The sequence below is a fragment of the Hylobates moloch genome, unplaced genomic scaffold (assembly GCF_009828535.3).
Source record: "Hylobates moloch isolate HMO894 unplaced genomic scaffold, HMol_V3 SCAFFOLD_15, whole genome shotgun sequence".
Taxonomy (NCBI): Eukaryota; Metazoa; Chordata; class Mammalia; order Primates; family Hylobatidae; genus Hylobates; species Hylobates moloch.
Window position 1 is genome coordinate 6,588,751 of NW_026652290.1, and position 20,214 is coordinate 6,608,964.

Here is a 20,214-nt window from a genome sequence, read left to right on the forward strand (position 1 = left end):
ATCTCACTTTGTTGTCCAGGCTGGAGTGCAGTGGCGTGATCACGACTCACTGCAGCCTGGAGCTCCCTGGGCTCAAACGATCCTCTTGCCTCAGCCTCTTCAGGTGCACCACCACGCCCAGCTAATTTTTTTAAATGATTTTTTTCTAGAGATGGGGTCTCTCTATGTTGCCCAGGCTGCCATCGAGTTGTTCTAGGGAAACTCGCCGTGGGCACCGTGGGGAGTGGGGTAGGGGCAGGGTCTATGTCTTGTTCCCATGGCTGTTGTGGGCAGTTGTCGATTAGGAGGGGTGGCTGGCGAGGATGTTGGACTAATTGTTGGCAACCCCCCCCAAGCAGGAGGATTCAGCTGGAAATTGTTTCAGGATGAGGATCCCCTCTGGAATGCGCAGAGGGGCGCAGTGTCCAGAGGGGGACGAGATGAAGGGGTGAGAGGAGAAGGAAGAAAAACAAAGTGGGTGATTTTAAAACGGAGGTCCCTGGTTACACCATGAGCCTCACAGATGGGAAAACTGAGGCACGGGGGATGGTGCGGGCCGCCGTGGCCCCTCCATCATCAGTGACAGAGCGCTCTGCGCGGGGCCGCGGAGGTCCCTTAATCTGCAAAGGTCCCCACACGGCGCTCTGACGACCTCCACTGCACCCGCCCGGCGCCCTCTGGGCCGCTTCCAGGCTGGCCGCCGGCTCTGCGCGGCCGCAGACACCGTCCGAGGTGCTGGGCGCCGGGGCAGGGGGCGCGCCTGTCCCGCCCCACTCGGCTGCTGGAGCCCACCCGGGATCTGGGCTTCCGGGAGACCTGCATGCGCCCCACGCCTGGCGGGAACCGAGGCCCCTCCCGCGCCTGTACCCAGCGGGCAGCGGCCCGAGGCGCCTCCCGGGGGCTGGGGGCGCGGAGTCACTGGGAGGCGCCACCGGCGGGGAATTCCGCATACGCCTGCGCGGGTCCGGCGGCGGCAGGCAGGGCGGGCCTAGGGCCCCGTGACCCGAGGGGCGACAGCGCGCGGCAGGCGGCGAGCTCGGGGGCCGCAGGTGCGAGCGGGCGCGGAGAGTCTCCCAGGGCGGGGAGCGGGCTAGGATGCAGTGGGCCCCGCGGGCGGGCCGGGTCCCGGGAAGCGGCGCCTGCGTCCGGATGCCCCTCCCGGCCGCCTCTTCCTGCCGGCTCCAAGTTTCGGTTTCGCCGCCGGGGCGCCCGGTCCAGCCCCGCCCGCGGCGCCCACTGACCCTGTTCCCCGGCTGCGGGAGGGGCCGAGGTGGGGGCAGCGGGCACCCCTGGGACCCCGGCGACATCCCCGGAGCGCAGAGCGCGGAGGAGCCTTTGCGCCCCGGCAGTGCTGCCTCCGGGAAGTGGCCGGGGCACGAGGGGTGTAGTGGAAGGGGACAGCCGGACCGGGGCCAGCAGCTCCGCCCGGGAATCCTGCGCCTGCACGAATTGCAACAACGGAAAAGTGAAGTTGCAAAAACAGACTCCTAACTTTTATGAGGGAGGCATCGCCCCTTCCGAACCGCACCGCGCAGCGTCCTCCCGATTTGGCGAAGTCGCCCGAGCGCGGGACTCAAGGCCAGGGTGGGCACTTCTCCCGGATGGCTGCCTGCAAGCCGGCGGGCCGGGCCCTGGGGGAATCCAGGGCGGGAGGGGAAGGAGCTGTGCAGACATGGTGGTGGCCCTTCCCTGCCCCCACCTTGTTGACTTTGGTTGTGGTTGGGGGATGGGCTTTGATTTGGGTGGCAGTGTGCTTGGGGAAAAATGTCAGAGAAAAAACAGGAAGCGGATTGAATGCAGCAGTGTTGGGTGCCTGGTGCGCTCTCTTGTGTCTTTCGGCCCCTAGGGCAGATGGAACAATAAGATGCTTTAGGGGGCCGGGTGCGGTGGCTAATGCCTGTAATCCCAAAACTTTGGGAGGCCAAGGCGGGCGGATCACCTGAAGTCAGGAGTTCGAGACCAGCCTGGCCAACATGAACCCCATTTCTACTAAAAACACAAAAAATTAGCCGGGTGTGGTGGCGCATGCCTGTAATTCCACCTGCTTGGGACACTGAGGCGGGAGAATCGCTAGAACCCGGGAGGCGGAGGTTGCAGTGAGCTGAGATTGCCCACTGCACTCCAGCCTGGGTCATGAGTGAAACTGTCAAAAAAAAAAAAAAAAAAAAGTGTTATACAGGATTTTTCGAGTTTTCTGGTCTGTGGTTCCCCAGTGTAGCATTGGAGAAGGAAACACTTCAGGTGGAAAGAAAGAGGCCTGGGCGGTGGCGAGTCATTGAAGGTGTTTGAGGGAGGGAGTGCCCACTGGTGGTTGCTTCAGGTAGAGTGTGGAGGGGAGGAGGTACAGTGAGGGTCAGGGCTTGGCTGTGGCAGGGGTAGGGGAGTTTTAAACTTTCCTTCTACTCTGAAGGAGAGACAATTTTACTCTCTGGAATAAAAGGGCAGTAGACCTGGAGAAAAGGGATGCAAATTGTCCCATACACATATTGGGAACCTCATCAAAGAGAAGAACTGCAGAAAACAGATGATTGATGTTTTTATGGCACTGGGACAGGGGCTTGGGGCTGGAGAGGGGAGGTGTGCGGGGTTGTCTTGTGCAGATAATCACTCAGGTGATCTCAGAGCTGCTCTCAGAGGAACTGGTGAGGCCGCATGCACTCCTCTTGTGTGTCCCTGGGACCGTTCGTAGATCCCTCTAGGCAGATAATGGGGCCTCAGAGAGAGCTTCTGCTCCATTCCGCTGTTTCGTGATGTGGATTTCCTGTATAGCCTTTTACAAAAGGACAGCTTCCCAGAACTGCTCCTGAGTATGTGGTGGCTCTGAATAGCCATCTCAAAATTGACCACAGAGTCTGTTTTGGGGTGGCATAGATTAGTCTCCCACACAGGTCAAGCCAGGGAACCACCACCCAGTGCCTCCGTCCCTCGTTCAGGCCCAGCCTGAGTGACCCCACCCCAGTGGGAGGAGAGGGCAGGGCCAGGGCAGGGAGGGAGCCTGAGTGTCCTCCTGGCTGCTGAAGGCACCACTCAGCTGCCGCTCTGGCCACTGCCCCAGTGGAATTCTTTGGTTCGAAGCCAGCAGAAGAAGGTGGAGGGTGGGCCAGTGTGCCCTGAGGCTTCTTACCGGGGAGGGAGAGAGTCAGGTCCTCCACTGTTAGGTGGCCAAGAGCCCAAACGCCATCTCCACTCTCACCCTGGATGCAAGAAGTGACCCTGGAGGCCAGGGATGCTGGCCTGAGTCCTGGCCTTGGTCTGGACTGGCTGTGACCATCACCTTGGTTTGATGCCATCCACCCCAGAGGCTGTTCTGAGGGCAGGTGGTCAGTGCAGAGTGGGACGCTTCGTGGACGGCAGCCTCCCCCCATTACTAGGAATCTGACTGCCAGCCCAGTAGCCCTGGGCTGCCTGCTCAGGCCCCATCACCTGCGGGGCAGGTGCTCTAGTCCCCTTAAGAGGATGAGGAGGGTGAGGCATCAGCAGGCTGAGCGCCTTGCTCAGGGCAGGCCGTGGGACCCTGCCGAACAGCACGTGGCCGCCCCACGCCTGCCTGGAGCATCCCCTATCCCCACCCGGCCCAACCCATGTTCTCAGCAGCAGGGATGGTTCTGGGCTGACTGAGTGAGGGACCAGGGCAGAGACTGCAAAAGCTTGAGAGCCAAGGGGGCTCCCGGCAGAGAGCCGGGAGGGGCTGGGCTTGGGCTGTGCTCCTGTTGGGTTTCGATCAACCAGGGGACCAGCTGGGCTGCTGTGATCTCACTTTCCCGGAAAATGAAACTGAAGCTGTGGTCACATGACAGGAGATGTGGTATATAGCTGGCTGCCGGCGACTCCTGCTCTTGTTTCTGGATCTGCAGGGCAGTCCCAGCAGGACCCATGGAGTGTCCTTCGTGCCAGCATGTCTCCAAGGAGGAAGCCCCCAGGTTCTGCAGCCAGTGCGGAGAGAGGCTGCCTCCTGCAGCCCCCATAGCAGGTGAGGCCCGGGGGCGCTGGTGGAGGCTGGGGCAGTGGGGACCCCTGGAGATGTCTCACCTCCCTTCCAGGAAATGGAAACCCTGGGCAGCAGGCAGCCCCGGTGGGGCCGAGGTCCTCTGTGGCTCTGAATAGCCATCTCAAAAGTGACCACAGAGTCTGTTTTGGGGTGGCATAGATTAGTCTCCCACACAGGTCAAGCCAGGAAACCATCACCCAATGCCTCCGTCCCTCGTTCAGGCCCGGCCTGAGTGACCCCACCCCAGTGGGAGGAGAGGGCAGGGCCAGGGCAGGGAGGGGACAAAACAAGAAGTTTTGTGGGGGTCTTTGCTGGAGGTTCCTGCTTTTGAAAAGTTTCAGTTTTATTTCCTAGAGAGAGCTCACAGTTCTCCTCCCCTTGGGAACGAGAAGTGTCGGGCTGAGCTGAGGGCTTCGGAGAGGGTGTCAGAGGATGCTGCAGGGAAGCAGAGTTCGAGGCTTTGCAGGGGTTGAGACCTCTGCCTGGGTTAGTTTGTGAGGGGCCATGAGGGGGCCTCAGGACTTGCCCAGGCACCTCCCTGGCTCGGGAGGCCAGTGGAGAGACAGGAGCGGGGCAGTGTCAGGCGGGCCTTGCCTGCTGACCATCCTGAGTCCATCCTCAATTTTGTTGGCTTCTGGGGCCTCAGACTGGTTCCCCTCCTCCGGGGTTTTAAACACCAACCCTATAACTAGCAGCCGCCAGACCTTCAACCTTCCTGTGTCCCAAGTCCAGCCCCACCTCCACTGGTGAGGGCACCTCATTCTTCCAGCTGCTTCTGTCGGACCCATCACCCTGGGGGCCCTCTCCTTCCTCCATGCCCCACATGCAGAGGGCTCTGATGGTCTCCCCGCCTCCGCCCTGCATGCTGCCTTCCTGCTTCCTGCTCAGCACAGCAGACAGTCAAACCACAGACCCCCTTACAAAATCCGCCCCTGCCCCCGCTGTAACTCAGGACAAGCAGGAGCCCTTACGGTGGCCACAAGGTTCTACATAGATGGCTGCCCACCCCAGTCCTCTTGGCTCCCTCTCCTGCCCCCAGAGCCCACCACCTTCTGGCCCTTCCTGGATACACTAGGTGTGCTTCCACCGCAGGGCCTTTGCACCACCCTTCCCCAGAGGGCGGCCTGCCTCCCTCCTTCCCGTCTTTCAGTCTTTGCCCAGCTGCTTGCCATGGGGTCTCTCTGATGTTGTCCTTCAAGTATGTGAGCCCCAGTCCTTCCATGTTCTTTTTTTTTTTTTTTTTTTAAGAGGGAGTTTTTTTTGCTCTTGTTGCTCTGGGTGGAGTGCAGTGGTGCGATCTCGGCTCACTGCAACCTCTGCCTCCCGGGTTCAAGTGATTCTTCTGCCTCAGCTTCCCAAGTAGCTGGGACTACTGGCACCCACCACCATCCCTGGCTAATTTTTGTATTTTTAGTAGAGACGGGGTTTCGCCATGTTGGCCAGGCTGGTTTTGAACTCCTGACCTCAGGTGATCCACCTGCCTCGGCCTCGCAAAGTGCTGGGATTACAGGTGTGAGCCACTGTGCCCGGCCTAAGGGCTCCACTTCTATTAATAATAGCACGGAGAGCACTGGTAGTGCACAGCATGAACTGTTTCTAGAGGCATGCAAAGCAAATGCACTTGAGTCCTAATTCACCACTTGTAAGAGGCCAGGAATTTGGTGACTCTGTACATGATGCTTTTGAACATTTATCGAAAACCGAGAAATACAGTGATGCTGGCTGGTTGCCCCCAGCGTCACTGAGAAAGTGGTGAAAAGGGTGAACTCAGGGATTCGATGTCTGGGCTGTAGCTCTGCATAAATGATCTGAGAGTTTCTTAGTGTGACCTGGGTCAGAATCTTCTCTCCTGTAATCACAGGATTGAAATTGCAGAAAATCGAGCACCAGCTCTCATGTGATTAGCTGAGTGAAAACGAAAGCTGAGCTCCCAGGCATGCAGAGTGTCTACTGTTAAAGTGGGGGCACTTAAGCCGGATGCCATGGTTCACACCTACAACCCCAGCATGTTTGCAGGCCGAGGTGTGAAGATCACTTGAGCCTAGGAGTTTGAGACCAGCCTGGGCAATGTAGAAAGACTCCATCTCTGTATTAAAAGAAAAAAAAGTGAGGACATTGGGTGGCAAAGGATGGGATCTTTCAAGTTGGGGTGGGGACATGGGAAGCCCCTGGCCAGGCTGGAGACATTGAGTTCCAAATGATATAAAGTTGGATCAGGTTGAGTTTAGTAGTGTGGGCCCACTAGCAGACATTATGCATTTCATGTTGCAGCTGGTGGAGTTAGGAAGGCCTCTGAGTCTTTGTTTGGTTGGCTGAAACATGGATCAAAAGGTGGCCCACCTTGCTAGGCGTGGTGGTTCACGCCTGTAATCCCAGCACTTTGGGAGGCCGAGGTGAGTAGATCGCTTGAGCCCAGGAGTTCGAGAGCAGCCTAGGCAACATGGTGGAGCCCCCATCTCTACAAAAAAAAAAAAAAAAAAAGTACAAGAATTAGCTGGAGCAGGAGGATCACTTGAGCCTGGGAAGTCGAGGCTGCAGTAAGCCATGATGGTCCCACTGCACTCCAGCCTGGGTGACAGTGAGACCCTGTCTTAAAAGAAAAGAAAAAGAAAAAGCCTTACAGTGGCCTCTCAGTGCTCAAGTGAAAAGAAGAGTCTCTTGCCTCTCACTTTATTTTTTAAAATTTTATTTCATTGTTTTGAGACAAGAGCCTTGCTCTGTCACCCAGGCTGGAGTGCAGTGGTGCCATTTCAGCTCACTGCAACCTTCACCTCCCAGGTTCAAGCGACGTTCCTGCCTCAGCCTCCCAAGTAGCAGGGATTACAGGCGTGAGGCACCACCCTCAGCTATTTTTTATATTTTTAGTAGAGATGGCGTTTCACCATGTTGGCCAGGTTGGTCTCAAACTCCTGACCTCAAGTGATCCGCCCACCTTGGCCTCTCAAAGTGCTGGGATTACAGGTGTGAGCCACCCACCGCACCTGGCCTCATGTCTCTCACTTTAAATCAAGAGGTAGACATGATAAAGCTTCTTGAGGAAGGCATATTGAAAGCTGAGATAGGCTGATAGCTAGGCCTCTTGCACCAAATGGTTAGCCAAGTTGTAAATGCAAAGGAAAAGTTTCTGAAAGAAATTAAAAGTGCCCCCAGCACTTTGGGAGGCTAAAAAAAGAGAAAAAAAGAAAGAAAGAAAAAAGAGACCATCCTGGCCAATATGGTGAAAACCTATGTCTACTAAAAATACAAAAATTAGCTAGGTATGGTGGCGTGTACCTGTAGTCCCAGCTACTCGGGAGGCTGAGGCAGGAGAGAATCACTTGAATCCAGGAGGTGGAGGTTGCAGTGAGCCGAGATCACGCCACTGCACTCCAGCCTGGCGACAGAGCGAGACTCCATCTCAGAACAGAAAAAAAGTGCTACTCCAATGAACACACAAATGATTAGAGAGTGAAACAGCCTTATTGCTGATATGGAGAGAGTTTGCGATGTCTGGAGAGATCAAACCAGTCACAACATTCCTTTAAACCGCAGCCGAATCCACAGTAAAGCCCTAACTCTCCTGTAGCCACAATTCCACACAGGCTAACAGAGTTGAGGAAGCTGCAGAGAAGATCCTGAAGCTAGCAGAGATTGGTTTATGAGGTTTTAGGAAAGCAGTCATCTCCATAACATAAAAGTGCAAGGCGAAGCAGCGAGCGCTGCTGGAGAAGCTGCAGTAAGTTCTCCAGAAGATCTGGCTAAGGCTATTGATGGAGGTGGCTCTACTCAACAGCAGATTTACTTTTCTTTTCTTTTTTTTTTTTTTGAGACAGGGTCTTGGTCTGTCTCCCAGGCTGGAGTGCAGTGGCTGGTCCTTGGCTCACTGCAACCTCTGCCTCCCAGGTTCAAGTGATTCTCCTGCCTCAGCCTCCCAAGTAGCTGGGATTACAGGTGTGTGCCACCACGTCTGGCTCATTTTGTATTTTTTATTAGAGACAGGGTTTCTCCTTATAAGCATTGCTGACCTCAAGTGATCCCCCTGCCTCTGCCTCCCAAAGTACTTGGGCTATAGGCATGAACCATTGCTCCTGGCCAGTTTTATTCTTTTTTAAGGCCGAGTAGTATTCCATTGTGTATACGTACCACATTTTCTTCATCGTCCATTGTTGGATAGTTGGTGGATTCCGTATCTTGGCTATTGTGAATCGTGCTACGGTGAGCATGGGCGTGCATGGCAGGATTGCTGGAGCCCAGGAGGTCAACGCCGCAGTGAGCCATGATCACACCACTGCACTCCAGCCTGGGTTGACAGTGAGACCCTGTCTCAGAAAAAAAAAAAAAAAAGCAGTACTGCATCCCTGGAGGGACTGCAGGGATTAGTGCCACCTCCAAGCACTCCAAAGATGCAGGGGTGGGGATTCCCATTCACCTCCCCTATTTGGCCTTTGTGGAAGACGGGTGGATCTTGGGAATGAAAATGAATGATCATAAGCTTAACCAAATGGTGACTTCTCAGCCTCCGTAGTCGTGTGAGCCAATTCTCCTAATACGTCCTGTCTCATCCATCTGTTTGTCCATCCATCTATCCATCCATCCATCCATCCATCCATCCATCCATCCATCCATCCATCCGTCTGTCTGTCTGTGTGTGTGTCTGTCTGTCTTCTGTCATCTGTCTTCTATCAATTATCCATCCATCCATTCATCCATGTAACTATCCATCCATCTTATCTATCCTATCTATCCATCTATCTATAAGTCTGTATTAGGGTTCTCTAGAGGGACAGAACTAATAGGATCTATGTCTGTAAGAAAGGGAGTGTATTATGGAGAATTGGCTCACACAATCACAAGGTAAAGTCCCATGATAGGCCATCTGCAAGCTGGGAAAGAAAGAAGCCAGTAGTTGCTCAGTCTGAGTCCAGAAGCCTCAAAAGCAGGGAAGCCGACAGTGCAGCCGTCAGTCTGCGGCCAAAGACCCGAGATCCCCCTGGCAAACCATTGGTGTAAGTCCAAGATTCCAAAGAACAAAGAACCTGGAGTCTTATGTCCAAGGGCAGGAGGAACGTGAGGAAGCATCCAGCATAGGAGGAAGATGAAAGCCAGAAGACTCAGCGAGCCAGCTTACCCCACCTTCTGCCTGCTTTGTTCTAGCCATCCTGGCAGCTGACTGGATGGTGCCCACCCACATTGAGCGTGGGTCTCCCTCTCCCAGTGCATTGACTCAAATGTCAGTCTCCTCTGACAACACCCTCACAGACACACACAGAACAATACTTTACCAACTATCTAGGCATCCTTCAACCCAATCAAATTGACACCTGATATTAACTAGCACACCATCTATCCATCCATCTACCCTATCTGTCCACCTACCCTATCTGTCTATCCACCTATCCATCTATCCTATCATCTATTTATCTATCCATCCATCCATCTATCTATCCATCCATCTATTCTATCCATCCATCCATCCATCCATCCTTTCTATCCATCCATTCATCTATCCATCTATCTGTCCATCCATCTATACTATCTATCCGTCCATCTATCCCATCTGTTTATCTATCTATCTATCTATCTATCTATCTATCTATCTATCTATCTATCATCTATCATCTGTCTACTCATCTAGCTTATCTGTCTATTCATCCATCCATCCATCCATCTGTTCTATCAATGTATCTATCTATGTATCTGTCCATTCATCTATCCCATCTTATTTATCCATCCGTCCATCCATCCATCTATCTACCTATCTACCTGTCTACCTACCTACCTACATATCCTATAGTTCTGCTCTCTGGATAACCCTGTTCTATACAAGTACCTGTGAGTATTTAATGAGTTAACATGTACATTGTTTAGGAAGTGCTAGTTAAGTATGTCTCTTATTTCTGAATCCAGCTACTTATGATTATAAAAATGTAAATGCTGGTTGACAAATGACCCACATGTTACAGGAGGACATAAAATAGCACGAAGTTTCCTCACCCTGGGCCAGGACTGTCACATTCCCCAGAGCAACACTGTAAACTGGTGTGTCCTCTTCTAGACATCTCTGCGTGAACGTGTGCGCGCACACACACACGTTAATGTGAGTGGCAGCTCATGCCCTACCCATGCCTTGCTATTTTCATGTACAGTGGCTGAGGCCTCTAGTGGAGGTCAGACCTCAGCAGCCTCCCTGGCTCTCCCACCCAGCAGGGCCTGACTCAGCAACAGGCCTGTCCTAGGCGCTTCCCTTGTCCCGCTGTTTTGCCACGACACAGGCTGCTGGGCTGCATGCTTGCATGGTGACTTTGCCCTCTGAGCCAGGCTGGCCATCTGGAGGACAGATTCCCAGCCACTAGCCTGCTGGCTTCAGGCTGGCACATTTACAATGCAAATCTCTTCAAATCCCCTGCACAAAGCTTCTCTGGCCACTCACTGGCAGTGTCTCTGCCTTCTAGATTTCTACTCAGATTCTCTCCAGCATTCAGAATGATTGATCTTGTCAATCTGTGCCAGTGGTTGGGTGGAAATGGCACTGCGGGGGCTCCGTTCTGATTTCCTTCATCAGTGGGCGTGGCAGGCATCTCTTTGGAAGTTAAGAGACCACTTGTATGTGTATTTCCTTGAGCGGCCTGTCTTTCTTTAGGCAAGCTAGTTTTGCTTTGGTTGGTCCTTGTGGTTGTTGGGACTGTTTATACTGGGCACAGCCTGAAATCCAGCTCTCCTAGGCTTGCTCAGCAAGAGAAACGTGCTGTGCCACTGTTGCCCAAGTCCAGGCTTGAGGGGTTCAAGTGTACTAGGGCTCTGCTCCATTTCTCTGATCCTGACAGCTCTGCCCTTCTCCACTGCCAGCTTTGTCTGCAGGTGGAGGAGAACAGACAGTGGTTTCCCAGCACCACCTCATGGTCTTTCCAGGATGCACTGAGTGGCAGAAACTCCAGTAAGGGTCTAGAAGTATGGATGCTTCTATACTTCTTGCTGGTTGGCCCTTCCCTTAGTCAATCACTAGTGCCAGGGTAAAGATCAGGCCCTGATTGGATTAGGCTAGTCAGGGCCCGCCCTTGGTGGGAGGGGAGGTTGGTGGGAGGGGCAGGCTCAGAATCCCTGGTGTATGTGAAATATCAGCTCTCAAAGGATGGGGCCTTGGGCCGCCTGTTGCAGATCTTTCTCCAGCTCTTACCTTCTGGCTGTGATGTTTCATATGTGTCTATGTATGTAGACGTTTAGAGGATTTGTTATCAATTTTGAGTCCTCCTAAGGAACTTCACGAATTCTTGAGCTCTTGGCTACGCCAACACTGGGTACTCAAAGGGAAAAAGGTCTGTATGGTCCCTGCCTTCCAGATCTCAGAGGAGGAGAGGGCAGTGACAAAACCAGGTGCTGGAAACGGGCGTGGGAATGAAGTGTCCAGAGGGGCGCAGCTGGGACTGGCTTGGGGCCTTGGAGAAGGGTCTGTGGGGATCAGGCAGAGAGAAGGTTCTGTACAGAAAAGCAGGCTTGGCCTGGCACCATCTGGAGTGTGCGTCAGGGAGAGGTGGGGTCGTCCAGACCCAGGATTGAAAACAGGGACTCCTTGAAGGGTGTTTTCGTCCATTTTCTGTTGCCATAAGAGTACCCGAGCCTGGGTAATTGAAAAAGAAAAGGCCTGGTGTGGTGGCGGGTGCCTGTAATCCCAGCTACTCCCGAGGCTGAGGCAGGAGAATCGCTTGAACCCAGGAGGCGGAGGTTGCAGTGAGCCGAGTTTGCACCACTGCACTCCAGCCCGGTGTGACAGAGTGAGACTCCATCTCAAAAAAAAAAAAAAAAGAAAGAAAAAGAAAAGAGGCTGGGTGGGGTGACTCACACACCTGTAATCCCAGCACTTTGAGAGGCCAAGATGGGTGGATCACGAGGTCAGGAGTTCAAGACCATCCTGGCCAAGATTCTGACACCCCCTTCTCTACTAAAAACACAAAAATTAGCTGGATGTGGTGGGCACCTGTAATCCCAGCTACTTGGGAGGCTGAGGCAGGAGAATTGCTTGAACCTAGGAGGTGGAGCTTGCAGTGAGCCGAGATTGTGCCCCTGCACTCCAGCCTGGGCGACAGAGCAGGACTCCATCTCAAAATAAAATAATAAAATAAAATAAAATAAATAAATAACAAAAATAAAATGTAGAGAAAAGAGGTTTATTTAGCTCACAGTTCTGCAGACTGAGAAGTTCAGGGCCTGGCCCTGGCTTCTGGTGAGGGCTTTTGTGCCACGTGGCAGAGTAGGCCGCCGGGGATGCTGACAGCTGTGAAAGACGAAGCCTGATGGGGCACCTTGGCTTCCTAACAACCCACCTGGCGGGTGCTAATCCATTCCCAAGGGGAGTAAACCAGCCTCTCAAGAGTGAGAACCCATGACCACAAATGGCACCAAGCCATTCGTGAGGGATTCGCCCTCATGACCCACAGAACTCCCCCCAGCCCTGCCTCCCAGCACTGGCATACTGGGGATCAACATGAGTTTTGGTGGGGACAGACAAAACACGTCCACACCACAGTGAAGGCTAGAGTGAGTGTGGGGCTGGCAGAGCGGGTGCTCCATGCTGTCTGCATGGCAGCTCTGCATGGGTGAGAATCTGGAGGCAGAGCAGCTGGGCGGGCAGATGCCTTAGTGCCAGGACAAGGGAAGCAGTGGGAGACCCCTGGGCCGCCACTGGGAGAGTGCCCACCCTGGGGAAGACAGGAGGAATGTCTACAGTAGGGGAGGAAAGCATAACAGGCTCTGTTTTAGAGGTGCCCGAGGTGTGCTGACATCCTAGTACAGAGTCAGGTGAATCCACTCATCTGGACGTTGGGAGGAAGGGGCTGGATGCTAGGATGGCGTGGTCTTTCTGTCTGATTCACCCCTTGTTGTGCTGAAACTGGGGTCCCTGGTTCCCTCCTACCCACCTGGAGCAGAACCCCTACCCTGCTCACATCAGCAGGCCCAGTGCAGGACCTCGGAGGGAGAACAGGGTGAATCTCTCCATGCACTCGTGGGGAGGATCTGTTTTTCCTTCCAAACACTCACTCGCTTCTCTCTGAGATTTGACCCTTCCTTCATCTGCCGTTACAGATTCTGAGAACAAGAACTCCACAATGGTGTCAGCCCCGGAGGGTGAAATGGAGTGTGGGCAGGAGCTGAAGGAGGAAGGGGACCCGTGCTTGTCCCCGGGCTCAGACAGTTGGCAAGAAGACCCCGACGAGCCCTGTTCTGATGCCTCCTGGACCGTCCAAGAAGTGAGTGCACTGCCCCGGCTCCCCTCTCCCCGCGCTCACTCTGCCAAGGATAATCTCACTACACAGCTGTCCAGCTGGCCCCCGAAAATGCCACCACGGCCCAGCCCATTGAACCTGCCCACAGGGCAGCAGCAGAGCTGTCCCTTCTGCACCTGATTGATCTCTGGCTGGAGTCTGTGGGTTCCAGACCCCCTGGGGCCTCCACCTTCTTTTTCTTTTTCTTTTTTTTTTTTTTTTGAGACAGAGTTTCGCTCTTGTTGCCCAGGCTGGAGTGCAGTGGTGCGATCTCGGCTCACTGCAGCCTCCACCTCCTGGTTTCAAGTAATTCTCCTGCCTCAGCCTCCCAAGTAGCTGAGACTACAGGCCTGCACCACCATGACCAGCTAATTTTTTGTATTTAGTAGGGACGGGGTTTCACCATGTTGGTCAGGTTGGTCTCAAACTCCTGACCTCAGGAGATCCACCCACCTCGGCCTCCCAAAGTGCTGGGATGCTACTGTGCCCATGAGCCACTGCGCCCGGCCTCCACCTTCCTTGTCTTTCTACCAGACCCAATACGCATGTGTCTCTCAGAAGCTGTGGCTGGGGGTGGGGCCTGAGCTTCTGCCGTGTGTATCTGTGTCCCAAGCTTCTGTGGGTCTCTTTGCATTGAGGGTGCAAGCTCAGAGGTGCCTTGCAGCTTCGGGGCAGGGACCGGAGCGTCCGCTGGGTGCGTGTCTTGTGCTTCTGTAGGCCTCTGCATTGAGGTTGCATGCCCAGAGGGGCTTTGAAGCTTTGGGTGTGGGGTGGGTGCTCTGGAAATGTGCTGGCTGGCACGTTGCCCTTCTTAGAAGGGTGTGGCTGAGCCACCTTTTGGCTCCCTCTGGCCTTGAGCAGCCCCCTAGGCGTTAGACACCAAGAGAATGCATCCTTGGTAAGATTCCCAGTTGGAGCACTAGGCGAGGCTTTCGAGGGGAGCGTCCTGGACAAGTTCAAGGAGAATGGTTGGAAGAGAAGGGCTCCCGGGCTCTAGCGCGGCCTGGGAAGACCCAGAGGGCAGTGTCAGCTCCCGGGTTTCTTGCTGGGCACGCAGAAGGGGAAGCTGTCTTTCTGTGTCTGCACTGGGGCTGGCTTTCTGTCTGTCGTTCCTTGTAGGTGGCACTCCATGGCTGGGCTGTGGTGGGAAGTGATGCAGCTGCAGTGTTGTGGTCTGTGGGGGGTGAGTGGGGTGAGTGTGGGGTGTGAGTGGGGTATGTGTTGGGGGCTGTGTGAGTGGTGTGAGTGGGATGTGTGTGTGTTGGGGGTGTGTGAGTGGTGTGAGTGGTATGTGTGAGTGGGGTGTGTGTGTTGGATGTGTGAGTGGGGTGTGTGTGTGTTGGGTGTGTGTGTGTGTGTGTTGGGGTATGTGAGTTGGGGGTGTGTGAGTGGGGTGTGTGTGTGTTGGATGTGTGTGTTGGGTGTGTGTGAGTGGGGTGAGTGGGGTGTGTGTGTATGTTGGGGTGTGTGGGAGTGGGGTGTGTGTGTGCTTGTGTCATTCCCTTGGAGAGTAATCCCTTCCAGAGCAGCCAAGGCCACCCCCAAGCCTGGACCACATGGGATGCAGAAAGTTTGGGTAACTGCCTTTTTATCCCTAATTTGGAACTCCGTCAGAGTGGAAAAGTGGCAATGTGGATGGTGTTCCTTGAAAACATTGAAGGCAAATGAATAAACCCTTTGCCATCTGGGGCAAACAATAAACCCGTCCAAAGACAGAGGAAAAGCTAAGAATTGAGTTACTTGGGGGAATAAAATTTTGAAAAGTTTCCGTGAATAATGAGGAATCTAGAAAGTCACACAAATGCTCGAGCAGGACGTGCTCGAAAAAGACCTGAGAAGACCTCAGCGCAGGCTGGAAGGAAGGCAGGCTGAGTGTGGGAGGAGTGCCCCAACTCAGGGCCAGTCTACAGAGACAGAGAGAGTATTATTTTTTCTTTTTCTTTTTTTCTTTTTTTTTGAGATGGAGTCTCGCTGTGTCGCCCAGGCTGGAATGCAGTGGCGCCATTGCAGCTCAGCTGCAACCTTTGCCTCAAGTGATTCTCCTACTTCAGCCTCCCGAGTAGCTGGGACTACAGGCACCCGCCACCACGCCTGCCTAATTTTTTGTATTTTTAGTAGAGATGGGGTTTCACTGTGTTAGCCAGGGTGGTCTTGATCTCCTGACCTTGTGATCCACCCGCCTCAGCCTCCCAGAATGCTGGGATTACAGGCGTGAGCCACTATGCCTGGCCAGTGTTTTTTTTTTTTTCTTTTCCATGTTTTGGCTGTAGGTGTTTAAGGAAATCTCCATCAAACCACTAATTGGCAACAAGCCAAAGGAACATAAACTTTATTTGTTTGTTTGTTTATTTATTTATTTATTTATTTATTTTTGAGACGGAGTTTCGCTCCTGTTGCCAAACTAGGGTGCAATGGCGTGATCTCGGCTCACAGCAACGTCCACCTCCCGGGTTCAAGCGATTCTCCTGCCTCAGCCTCCCAACTAGCTGGGATTACAGGCATGCACCACCATGCCCGACTAATTTTGTATTTTTAGTAGAGACGGGGTTTCTCCATGTTGGTCAGGCTGGTCTTGAACTCCTGACTTCAGGTGATCTGCCCACCTCAGCCTCCCAAAGTGCTGGGATTACAGGCGTGAGCCACCATGCCCGCCCTATTTTTTATTTATGTATTTTTTACTAGTGGAAATCTGCTTGAATTTGTAAAATGTAGAGTTGACACTGAAGATGTGAAAAGAATGAAGACATTTTCTAGGGAATCTTGAACAAGAGAAAACCAACACGAAGGAGAGAACAATAAAAGGGGCCGGGCGCAGTGGCTCACTGGGTGACTGTGAGATCCTGCCTCAAAAAAAGAGAGAGAGAAGGAAGGAAAGAAAATAAGAAATGTTGATGAGAATGTGGAGAAATTGGAAGTGTTGTACAGCGTTGGTGGGAATGTTAAATGCTGCAGCCACTAAGGAAGCAGCAAGGCAGTTGATCCAAAAGTTAAGCATAAAATTATCCTAGGCCAGGTGTGGTGGCTCACACCTGTCATCCCAGCAGTGTGGGAGGCTGAGGTGGGTGGATCACGAGGTCAGGAGGTTGAGAACATCCTGGCCAACATGGTGAAACCCCGTCTCTACTAAAAATACAAAAAAAAGTTTAGCTGGGCCTGGTGGCGTATGCCTGTAATCCCAGCTACTTGGGCGGCTGAGGCAGGAGAATCACTTGAACCCGGGAGGTGGAGGTTGCAGTGAGCCGAGATCGCACCACTGCACTCCAGCCTGGCGACAGAGCGAGACTCACTCTCAAAACAAACAAACAAAAAAACCCAAAGAATACGATATGGATCTGTGCTGCAGCGTGGATGGACCTCAAAAATATGCTAAATGAAAGAAGCCAGATACAAGAGGCCACATATGATTCCATTGATATTCCATGATATCCATGATAAACTCATCCATGGAGACAGAACACAGATTAGTGGTTGGCTGGGAGGAGTGGGGAGTAGGGAGTCATTGCTGCGGGATTTCTTTCTGGTGTGAAGAAAATGGGAACTAGGGCCAGGCCCGGTGGCTTCTCACCTGTAATCCCAGCACATTGGGAGGCTGAGGCGGGTGGATCACTTGAGGTCAGGAGTTCGAGACCAGCCTGACCAAAATGGGGAACCCCCGTCTCTACTAAAAATACAAAAATTAGCCGGGTGTGGTGGTGCTTGCCTGTAATCCCAGCTACTCAGGAGGCTGAGGCAGGAGAATTGCTTGAACCTGGGAGGCAGAGGTTGCAGTGAGCCGAGACTGAGACACTGCACTACAGCCTGGACGACAGTGAGACTCTGTCTCAAAAAAAAAGAGAAAAAAAAAAGCCTAAATATACACGTATCCACACATGAGAGAAGTTCAGAGTGAAAACACAGGTGAACGCTGATGGGGTGTCTCTGGTGATGAGCTTACAGGGCTTTTGTGCATTTTCCCAATCCCACAGGGAGCCTATTGAATTCTGAAGATGAGAGTGGTGTATGCGTTCTAGAGAACGGTTCTCTAAGCGCAGACGCCGCATTCTAACCATGGTGAGGAGGGTGCCGGGAGCCAAGGGAGGTGGCCCCAGAAGCTGAGACAGCGAGCTGCGTGGCCAGCCTCACCCTGCAGCAGAGTCACGTGGTCAGCCCTCACCTGCATTCATGGGGTGGGTGGAGAGGGAGAGGGCGCACAGAGAGGGGCCCGCGCCCGTCCCTTGGCACAGCCGTCCTCCACTTGGCCTCTCCTTTGGCGGCCGCTGGTTGCTGACTAACCGGGTGTCCTTTGTGGATTCTTCCTCTGGAGAGGCTGCTCGGCTTGGCTGCTGGGTTGTACTTCCTGTGGTGAGGGAAGAGGAGACTGCTGGAGCCAGGGGTCATTTGGGTTGGAGGCATCGGCAGGCCAGGAGGCTGCTGGTGGAGCTTCCCTTCCTCAGCTTCCTGCTGGGCGTCTTGCTGTGAGGTCTCCTGGCGATGCCCGGTGTGGAAGGGAGGTGCCGGATGAGCATGCCCGCCGCGGGGCCAGACTTCCCGCCTCCGCCTCTAGGGGCTCGGGAGGCCTGGCCTGGCTGGCCCTGGGGTGCCCAGGCCTGCCTGTACCTTCTGGGTCTGTCTCTGCAGTGCATCTGTGCTCTGAGCACAAGCCAAGTCATTCGTGTGGAGGCCCAGGGGCGCTGGGAGCCTGGTAGGGTGCTGACAGCTTGGCAGAGTGCCGTGAACCTGGCAGGGTGCCGCCTCTGGTGTGGGCAGTTCTCCTCTTATGTGGATTTGCCCTGCACATCTGCAGGAGCTGCTTCTTCATCTTCCCACACCCTCCTGTCCATGGGCCCTGGAGGCAGAGGGTGCTGGGAAGCTGGTCAGTGCCCACACGTGGGTGTCCCTGCCTGGGCCTTCCCGAAAGGAGGTGGCCCCTGAGGTGGGGTCTTTGCGAGTCTGCTGGAGCTGTGCGTGGGGTGCACAGCCCTGCCCTGTCTGAAGGGGGTCGTGTTTCAACAGGGAGCTGCGTCAGAGGTTTTGGTAGATGCTACTGTAGACCTCATATCCGATGAGTGGGAAGCTGCTAATGCCATACCCAGCAAGAGAAGGAAGCAGGATGCAGCCCTGCTTGAGGCCGCCGGCGTGCCTTCTGCAGACTGTGAGCAGGTAGTCTGAGTCAACAGTTGGGCAGAACCCTCCCCGCCCCCGTGCATGCTGGCACAGCCCGGCATGTCCGCCTTGCACTTCCAGCCCTCGAATCCCTGCCAGTCGAGGAAGGCTGCCCAGGATGGGTGTTCTCGGGTCACCCTTGGTCTGTGACAGAGCGACGCTGATTCAGGCTTGGCTCTTGTGACTCTGAGGACGTTTTGCTAGTGGTGAATTTCAGCTTTATTGTGCTTGCCCTTCTGACCCCCATCCTTCCACTTGCCTTTTTACTCCGTGCAGCTGTCCCCTTGCACACCTGGAGAAACTTAACCTGGCTGCACTCACCTGGCTAAAGCTCCACCAGCAACACAGGCTTCACCACAGAGAGCAGCAGGGGAGCCCAAGGGGGCCTAGAAGGCCAGGCCCAGGCAGATGGGGGCCTGACCGGGCCTCTGCCTGAACACAAGGTCTTGGATGGCGCTCGCCACAATGGGGGTGTAGTGGAAGCCCTGCTCAGTTTAGTCTCTGGTTTCTGGAAGTTGAAATCTTGACTTTTTCTTTTCTTTCCTTCTTTTTTTTAATTTTTTTGAGACAGAGTCTCGCTCTGTCGCACAAGCTGGAGTGCAGTGGCACGATCTCAGCTCACTGCAACCTCCGCATGCAGGGTTCAAGCGATTCTCCTGCCTCACCCTCCTGAGTAGCTGGGATTACAGGCGCCTGCCACCACGCCCGGCTCCTTTTTTTGTGTATTTTTAGTAGAGAGGGGGTTTCACCATGTTGGCCAGGCTGGTCTCAAACTCCTGGCCTCAAATGATCCACCCATCTCGGCCTTCCAAAATGCTGGGATTACAGACATGAGCCACTGTGCCTGCCCCAAATCCTGACTTTTTCTATAGCATTTAGGAGTATTACAGGACTCACTAATAGTATCAAAAATGAAATTAGCTAACACATGTCATGAAAGGACTTTTGCTTTTGGGGAAAAGCAAGGGAGCTTCATACCTTGAAGAGTGATGCTTGTGAAGTTTATTACTTTGTTACAGAGGGCGACAGCCTCCCTGCCTTCCCCGCGCCGCACTCCCCCCCAGCCCCGGCCCATCGAGATGGTCACGTGGTCATTGAAGGGCGATTTACCGAGCATCCACCACCTGCGGTCGGTCCTAGGTCTTAGGTGTAGGCAGAAGCCTTCAAGGCAGGCGTGCTCTTTCCTCTGTGGGCTGGGGCTTGGCCGTGAGCCCACTCCTGCAGCTCTTGGGAAATGAAGGCAGCGTCCACACGGGGCTGGACTTACCCAGACCTAAGGCACAGTGTGGGTGGAGAGCTCATTCACAATAGCAATAAAAATATGAGAAGCAACTTGTAAAATAAAGGATGGATTCATAGGCCATGCGAGAAGGCTCGGGCTCAGCAGACAGTGAAGTCAGTGGAGAGGTGGGCCCTTCCCCAGAGAGAACATGGAAGGTTTAGCACTGCAGAGATGTCTGCTGTCACCCAGAGTGACACAGGAACTTAACCAACTAATTAACGTATAACAGTAGTGTAGCTCTGAATGGGTTTGGTGGGTTTTGTTTTTGTTTTTATTTTGAGGCAGGGTCTCGCCCTGTGTCCCAGGCTGGAGCACAGTGGCAAAATCACAGCTCATTGCAGCCTTGACTTCTTGGGCTCAAGCAATCCTCGTGCCTCAGCCTCCCGAGTAGCTGGGACTACAGGTGTGCACCACCACACCCAATTAATTTTTAAAATTTTTGTTAGAGATGGGGTCTTGCTATGTTACCTACGCTGGTCTCAAACTCCTGGGCTCAAGCGATTCTCCCGCCCCAGCCTCCCAAAGTGCAGGGATTACAGGCATAAACCACCACCCTAGCCTGGTTTTGTATTTTTGGAAGTTGACAG

The 20,214-nt window shown here is 53.9% G+C and overlaps 1 protein-coding gene across 1 annotated transcript; it reads left to right on the forward strand.

The window, feature by feature from the left end:
- Positions 1 to 3,829: 3,829 nt before the first annotated feature.
- On the forward strand, positions 3,830 to 18,351 carry RNF213 (ring finger protein 213). Its single transcript, XM_032178046.2, has 3 exons — positions 3,830 to 3,949; positions 13,025 to 13,188; positions 18,196 to 18,351. Exons 1-3 carry the CDS (start codon positions 3,853 to 3,855, stop codon positions 18,349 to 18,351), a joined length of 417 nt encoding a protein of 138 aa, XP_032033937.1. The 5' UTR covers positions 3,830 to 3,852.
- Positions 18,352 to 20,214: the final 1,863 nt, after the last annotated feature.

What these genes read in the sequence shown, in the direction of transcription:
- RNF213 (XM_032178046.2), top strand. Translation starts at nt 3,853, where the DNA reads ATGGAGTGTCCTTCGTGCCAGCATGTCTCCAAGGAGGAAGCCCCCAGG. An exon ending in TCCTGCAGCCCCCATAGCAG is followed by an intron (nt 3,950 to 13,024) that starts GTGAGGCCCGGG and finishes CTGCCGTTACAG; the next exon opens with ATTCTGAGAACAAGAACTCC. An exon ending in CCTCCTGGACCGTCCAAGAA is followed by an intron (nt 13,189 to 18,195) that starts GTGAGTGCACTG and finishes GTGTTTCAACAG; the next exon opens with GGAGCTGCGTCAGAGGTTTT.